The sequence below is a fragment of the Papilio machaon genome, chromosome 17, assembly GCF_912999745.1.
Source record: "Papilio machaon chromosome 17, ilPapMach1.1, whole genome shotgun sequence".
NCBI lineage: Eukaryota > Metazoa > Arthropoda > Insecta > Lepidoptera > Papilionidae > Papilio > Papilio machaon.
In genome coordinates, this window is record NC_060002.1 from 1,394,795 (window position 1) to 1,402,384 (window position 7,590).

At 34.0% G+C, this 7,590-nt stretch overlaps 2 protein-coding genes across 2 annotated transcripts; both read right to left on the bottom strand.

The window, feature by feature from the left end:
- Positions 1–423: 423 nt before the first annotated feature.
- LOC106708811 lies at positions 424–3,485 on the bottom strand. Its single transcript, XM_014500365.2, has 5 exons — positions 3,409–3,485; positions 2,587–2,710; positions 1,905–2,175; positions 882–1,007; positions 424–594 (listed from the first exon to the last, which is right to left on the bottom strand). Exons 1-5 carry the CDS (start codon positions 3,476–3,478, stop codon positions 478–480), a joined length of 708 nt encoding a protein of 235 aa, XP_014355851.2. The 5' UTR covers positions 3,479–3,485; the 3' UTR covers positions 424–477.
- An 823-nt stretch (positions 3,486–4,308) lies between these two features.
- On the bottom strand, positions 4,309–6,624 carry LOC106708629. The gene is made up of 5 exons (XM_045681983.1): positions 6,542–6,624; positions 5,555–5,678; positions 5,042–5,309; positions 4,721–4,843; positions 4,309–4,437 (listed from the first exon to the last, which is right to left on the bottom strand). Exons 1-5 carry the CDS (start codon positions 6,597–6,599, stop codon positions 4,309–4,311), a joined length of 702 nt encoding a protein of 233 aa, XP_045537939.1. The 5' UTR covers positions 6,600–6,624.
- Between the last annotated feature and the right edge of the window lie 966 nt (positions 6,625–7,590).

Here is a 7,590-nt window from a genome sequence, read left to right on the forward strand (position 1 = left end):
TGTCAAGATCATATTTTGGAAGCCTACGCATAATCTTTTAATGATAATGATTTCTGGTAATGTCTAATGAGTGTGGTACAAATGGGTTGAAATATGTTTAAGCAAAAATAAACACTGTACTAACAACACTACGTTTATTAAGCCCTTAATATTTTTTTTTCAATTGCAAAATGTTTTAAATTAATAGATTTGAATTTTTAAAAATAATCACTTTGAATCGATATCACAAATTAATACAATTCTAAATTACAGCTAAATAATCCAAATAATTTTAGTTCGGACATTTCAATTTGTCTTTGATATTAACGCAATGAAAAATCATGCATTAAATGGATATTAATAGTTAAGTAAACCGCCATCTAGTTTTACTTCTGTTTACCAATTCTTATAAAATTTTATTTAATTTCATATTAGTGTTTCAGTTTTACAATAGATGGAGCAATTTTCAATTAAAAAAGCAAGATGTATTTGTTGATATTAGCAGGCAAAACAGACACTTGGATACTGTATTTTTTCAGCAACCTTCTGCAGTGTTGGCTGGATAACGTCTCTGCACCAACTGCTTACACTATCCCAGTTGTCATGGGGTAGATACTGGAATAAAAATAAACATGGTCACTGATAAAGCAACAGCTGCATCACACAGCTTTGAAAGCGAACAAAAGACAAAATTAAAGTCCACAGCACTTAGAAACACAGAGTAAACTCAGATAGATTCAGTTTTGATTATTCTGTTGAAAGCTATCGGAACGAATTAAATCTTGAAATAAAAAGAAATCTGCTATGAATACAGTTTTAAGTCTGTGTGATACGGGCATGAGCGATTTACTAATGTGACTCTTTACGTTACTTGGCCCCTACAAAAATTCAAAGTGTCTCACCCGTCTAGATAGAACTTGTGTGACATGGTTTGCTGGTAGGTAAATCATACGGACGCCCCTGCCTGCATTCAAGTTAGCTGTCTCCGCGGACACCGTCTTTTTTTTATCGTTCATGTTCTTATTCATCTGCAACATAAAAATATTACAGTCAAAACCGTTTATGGCGACATCGTTTAGAACAACATACCGGTTAAATTGACCAAAATCAAAGGTCCTGGCTGAATGTTATATGACCGCTTTATCGAAAACATTGGTTTTTACGACATTGTTTACTACGACATACCGCATTAAGCGACCACATTTGGTTAATGTTTTCGAGAATTATATCTGTAGAACGACCGGCTCAGCTGTATTGTAAACAATTTGAATAGGTAACAGTATCCACATCTGGCATAGTATAATAGTCAATGGCTATTATCGTAAAAGTAAACAAAGTTTAGGGTCTTTTGTAATTCTTAGAAACAAAGCACATGCATGCCGTGGCCTCAAGGCCCGCTTCGTCATATCTCTTAAGTCCAGTGTTACCAACCCTACTGTTTTAACAGTAGATTTGCTGTTTTCACATTGATTTCAATGTTTTCTGTTTCATTCCTATTTTCTACTATTTTTCAACTAGCGTTCAGCGTCACCTATTACACTGCTATGCAAAAATTTTTAATAATCGCTACGTAATAAAACGCAATGACACTAGATGCGTACAAAAATGATGGAAAAATGATATTGTTCTTTTATATTATACGTTTGTATTGAAGTAAACAAAATGCGGTTTAATTTCATACATATCTTTCCTATTAATACCTGTCATCGGTTGTTACAACTATCGGTTTTTACGACTCAATATGAGTAGTCCCTTCGATGTCGTTATAACAGATTTTGACTGTACTTCCTTTCTATAGACCCCTTATGCACTACACTACTAGATATATCTATGTTCTTATGTATTGCTTCAATTGACGTTACTGCTATTTTATATCAAGTTACAATCAAATATCAATTGCGGATTGTGGTCAACAACTTACTTACCGTACAACGGATCCTTATTAAAGAATGTGTGAAGACACCGGTATATCTCTGTTCAGGCTGTCCGTCTAAATTGACTATGACGTCAAAGCCAACACGCACATCTCTCAGATTGACATGTCCTCTGACACTCCCGTGCCATTCTAGTGTGTTGTTAACTGTTCTACTAGTCATCACAGTGGAAATATCAGATAAGTCAATCTCTTCTATGGAGATGACGAAACCATTTGTGTAATTGACTGTACCGGACACGTGCCAGTTGTACATTTGTTCGCTGAAGTGTACAATAAAAATGTTATTAACATTCTAATAGATTATCGAGCTGACCATTCGTGAGACAAGGAAGGTGCAATGTAATTATTGTTCATAATGTTTTTTTTATTTATTTTATTTATTATGTTTATTATTTCTAACACATAGCCGCAAAGTGGCAGTAATTCCGCATTTTATCTGATGAGTGTGCCAATTTTAGACCTCTTTCCCTTCCCATCCTTTTCTTATAAAGATGTAAGTTTATTTAACGTAGGAGGAGACGCATAGGAATGGGGAAATATTATTTATCTGTGCTTCCCCTCCTCCGTCAATTTAAGGTAGGCAACGAATCTGCAATTGCAAATCTATGGAAAGCGTCTTTTTCTGCGGATTCAGATGTATAATTAAATCTTCTATTAAGCTATGTACTTACTTTAGTGTTTGAGTAACGTCTAACATTTTTAAGTTCCACCAACCATATTTCTCCAATTCAAAAACCAATTCCTGCATTGCATTAAGGTAATATTCATATCCACCAACCAAACTGGGTGAACGGGCTGTATAAATTACCAAATAATTTTACCGTTCAAAAAAATAAAGCAACAATAGTTAATTGATTAAAAACTAAGATGTCATAAATAATGCAATGTAAATTGTTTTATAGTAATTTTACAAAGATAAAACCAATTAATTTTTATATTTAACTAGCCTTTACCCGCGACTTCGTCCGCGCGGAATAAAAAAAAAAAAGAAAACTGGGTAAAAATTATCCTATGTCCGTTTCCTGGTTCTAAGCTACCTGCCCACCAATTTTCAGTCAAATCGATTCAGCCTTTCTTGAGTTATAAATAGTGTAACTAACACGACTTTCTTTTATATATATAGATATATAAAATTCTCGTGTCACAGTTTTCGTTCCCGTACTCCTCCGAAACGGCTTGACCGATTCTCATGAAATGTTGTGAGCATATTCAGTAGGTCTGAGAATCGGCCAACATCTATTTTTCATAACCCCCCCCATTTAGTTTTGTTTTTAACTGCGCGCGGACAGAGTCGCGGGCGACAGCTAGTTAAATATAATTAAAAACTTTGTAAAATGTAGAACGCGTAGGGCCGTAGTGACAAAATGTTTGTCACCAGATTGTCTACAGAAAGAAAGCCAAGACGGATTGCTAGTTTATTAAATCAAATTAGTTTACTAAAGGCAAGTTAAATAATTATGAAAATTGGTATACTCGTAAATCATCGTACTCACCTCCTCTGTTACTTGAACTACTGACTGTGGTAATTATTGCAAACGCGTACACAATATTCGACAGTTCCATTGTTTAATTTCACATGTAAGCACTAATTATTCTATTAAATTGTTAAAGCAGACATATTATCTAAATATGATGTTATAATCAATAAATTATTAAGATAAACAAATGTAGATTTTATCAGATAAGTAATTGATATTGTAGTCTACGTAATACAATTTAAAAATACTAACGGTCGCACGTGACTTCGTCAGCACGAAATTAAAATAATAAAAAAGAACTCGTTTCGTTAAAATCGGTCCAGCGGTTTCTAAGATGTCCTAGAATAAACCCCAATTTGAGGACAGAAGGACAGACAGAATTTTAAAAATACATCATGTTCGCGTAACTTGATTTTGTTTTGATGTTATAACAAACAGACACTTCAATTTTATTAATTTTATAGATATAGACTAAAACGAATTTTCTTCTTTAAATCTTATACAACCACTAATAAAATATGAAAAAACTAGTTGTCACCCGCAACTATATCTGCGCGGAATTAAAAAAACCCTTAAGTAGCCTATGTGTTGTCCCATACTATGTTATAAATCTGTGACTAATTTCATCAAGATCCGTTGAGCTGTTGTGAAATTACCAACATACATACATCCATCCATCCATCTAGACATTCGCATTTATAATATTAATAAGGTATATAGTAAGATGTCACTGGCTGTTGGCATGGTTGTCAAATTATCATGAAGTCTTTCTTCACGTCTTTTATTTTTGGTGTAGATTTCACACAGTAAAGCTACGTTATAATAAAACCATTATTATTACAATTTTTATTCCTAAAAAAGATTCTTGTATAATGTTTAAATAAAATAAGACTGTATTCGAATTACAAAATTTATTTACACAACTGGACAGTCATAACAAATCTCAGGATAATCGACTACGTTTTCGACGGCGTTGAGGGCGAACGGTCTCAAGAAGTCAGAAGCCCATACGTTCGCAGCTTCAGATATAGAGGTGAAATTGAACTGAAATATAGAAATTTTATTACAAAACTGGAAATCAAGAGTCAGAGAGAACTGGACGAGACCCAGACTCGCGGTTATAGTGCCTCAGAATATAAAGACGATGACGATGATAGTGATGACATAGTGATGTAGAATCGGTGTTTTCTTATGACAATGCTTGCGAAATACGTAACAACTAAGAGTGTACGTGGAACTTGGATACTCGTACGTAAAAGACATCAATATATTTCAAATAACTGTTCACATGTACAACTTCAAATGTAAAAATTAAGCGAATTCTCACCAAATTAGATAAGACATCAGTGAGGTCATCTACCGGCATAAAGTCCATTTTGACTCTATTTCTGGTAATGGCGAGAGGTACAACGGTCACGTTAACATTTTCAGTGAACATGTCCCTTATAACCTACAAAACATAAATGTGTTAATACATTTTTAACAGCGCCATCTGTGAAATTTATGAGGTAATATTTTTTTATAATTAAATGAGAACTCTGTGCAAAATATCATGTACGCTTTATCTGTGCAAACGAAGACAAGTAGGTCGGGACTATGACTCTGAGTCTCATTTTATTGTGCATGAATAGGTTCAAAAATTACGTACCCGCATATCGAATGGTACTAACGGCACAAGTAGTTCCGCAGTGTACAATTTGATAGTTCCTTCTATCCTCGTTTCCACATCGAAGCCTACAGTGACGTCAGCAAACCTTAAAGTACCGGTGACCTCAACTGTAGTAGTATTTTGAAATCTATCGAACCTCCATACTTGACCGAGACTATGTTCCAGGATGTTAACGTGTTGTATCGCCGCTACAAAACCGTTTCTGTACGCGACTGTACCCTTCACAGACTCACCAAATATTACTTCGCTGTAAAAGTTTTTGATATGATATTACATATTGCAGTTCTTTAAAAACTCTAGTATTCGAAGGTAAGTGATGTCGGTCGGTGTAGTACAATTCGAGCTTAATGGCGGCTCGGAATATTGTATGAGACGCAACACAGAACTCAATTTTAAGTATCTGTGGGATCGAGGCACACCAGTACACGTACAATTAGTGCTTTACCATAGCCGAGCTAATAGAAATTTAGAATTTAATAATACTTAACGAACTTCAAATCAACAGTGACATCGGGTATTTTCAAGCTGCACCACTCAGCATCTTCTAGCCGTTGCACAGTCTCTGAGATCACATTGATCATGTACGGTATGGGCTCGATTAGACGAACGTTGTTCACTGAAAGAAAATATTGTTAAAAAGGCAGCGGCTGTCTTACATCTTGCTCTTACTAATAAATGTAAGTTTAGATGGATGTTTTTTAGTACGTATCTCCACTGCTAAATGAATCTCTCTGAAATTTGGCATAGAAGTAGAACATAGTCTAGAAAAGCACAAAGGCTACTTACTAAGTTTCTTTTTAGTTTTGCGCGAATTAAGTATATACTTACAACACAGTGTCTTAAGTTATCATTAATTCACGTGTGGGTAACTTTGAATATGATTCATCGTTATCAACCCACCGTTATCCTTATGGAGGGTCGACACAGTATGTACTCTTCCATACATCTCTAACAGCCGTCATATCTGAATTCACACCCTTCTTAAGGATATCCTTTTTGACACAATCCATCCATACTTTCTTTGGTCTTCTACCTCTATAGCCATCCACATTCAATCTCATTACTTTTTTGTTACCTCGAATATGATTACTATTTGTTAATGAAAAAGCAAGACGCCGGATTATCTGTAACGACTCTAAAACGTTTGCATGCTTGTTAGAACGAAGTTCCTTATCGCGCGTTGTGAAAGGGGGCTAGACGGAAAAAATTCTTACGAAAAGTTGTCACGACACTTTTTGCTATAGACGAATGAGCGCTACTTCACCATGGCAACGACGTGACAATATATAACGAAAATTCCTAGAAATAAAATGTACTTCTTGTGAAGACTTAAGTTTTTTATTCATAGAATAAACATTGGTTCCTTCACTAATTAATTGAAAGGAACTTCGTTCCATCCGGGTGTCCCTTGACACCTCTCAAGTTTTTTGATTATAGTGTTTGTGTGTTGTATTACACATTAACAAAACATAAACGTACCTGTTTGACTGTAGACTAGTGTAAAACAAAACACAATAATAAATAGAACACGAATCATTTCCAACTTCGTAATTAACAAGGCGACAAAATATAAAAAAAAAAACGTTTCGATAATAAATTCAAAACTCTATTGATAATAACAAAGGCGATTCTAGTCTACAAAATTAGTAATAATTCCTTGATAAGAGCTAGCAACAATGTTCTATAGATTGTTTTATCATTTTTTTTAAATAATCAATATTGATAACATTGTTAAGCGTATAATTGCAATTGCATATCAAAATCTTATCCTGTTATTAGTATGACCTTTCTGATGACTAGTTATGTTGGTAAAGGGCCCCCCTTTCCCTGGTAGCTGAGAACCAGCTCGACACTTAATCCCGACCGGCGTTGGCGAAGCTGAGCCATCACTGTACTTTCTAAATACCCGTGTATTGTTAAATTTTGCAATTTATTATGGCAATAAATAAAGTTTATTATTATAACATCTATCCATTTATTTATTTACTTATTATCTATATAATACATTTTATAAAAAAAAAATAACAAGCATTTGAACGCCTTCGACAAAAATAGTTTTAGTTCCATAGATAGTCCGCGGAGTAATAGATTTTAATTTTTTAGAACATCGTCTAACTGTATATTTTTGAGAGTAGCACATTTTATTTTTAAAAACAAAACATTGTTAAGATGACGTTGACTTGTATGTAAATTAATCAACAGTTCATATAAATAACTATAATTAAACTCCCAAGAAAACATCATAAGAATAAAAACAATATAATTAATTCCTTGTCATTAACATATATTATGTTAATAATCCTTTTCAACAATATCGTAGATAGATTTTTGTGGTAAATATGAGATAGATCGAAGCAATCGGGAATGCTAAACCAGTATGACATCTTTGGCAGCTCAGTATTCCCCGACATGCGATACAAACGTTCTATTTAGCACATACCACAATTTATACAGCGTGTTTCAATTTAAACAAATATTTAATTTATTGTTTAGTTGGAATACGATATGGATATAAATAAAGGCAACAG

Bases quoted from the DNA above. Each gene is read 5' to 3' on its own strand.
- LOC106708811 (XM_014500365.2), bottom strand. From the start codon at position 3,478: ATGGAACTGTCGAATATTGTGTACGCGTTTGCAATAATTACCACAGTC. The intron at 2,176-2,586 runs GTAAGTACATAG...TGTACACTTCAG, and splicing joins GACGTTACTCAAACACTAAA to CGAACAAATGTACAACTGGC. The intron at 595-881 runs GTGAGACACTTT...TTTTTATTCCAG, and splicing joins CACAAGTTCTATCTAGACGG to TATCTACCCCATGACAACTG.
- LOC106708629 (XM_045681983.1), bottom strand. From the start codon at position 6,599: ATGATTCGTGTTCTATTTATTATTGTGTTTTGTTTTACACTAGTCTAC. The intron at 5,310-5,554 runs GTTCGTTAAGTA...AAACTTTTACAG, and splicing joins GATGTCACTGTTGATTTGAA to CGAAGTAATATTTGGTGAGT. The intron at 4,844-5,041 runs GTACGTAATTTT...TATGTTTTGTAG, and splicing joins TAGTACCATTCGATATGCGG to GTTATAAGGGACATGTTCAC.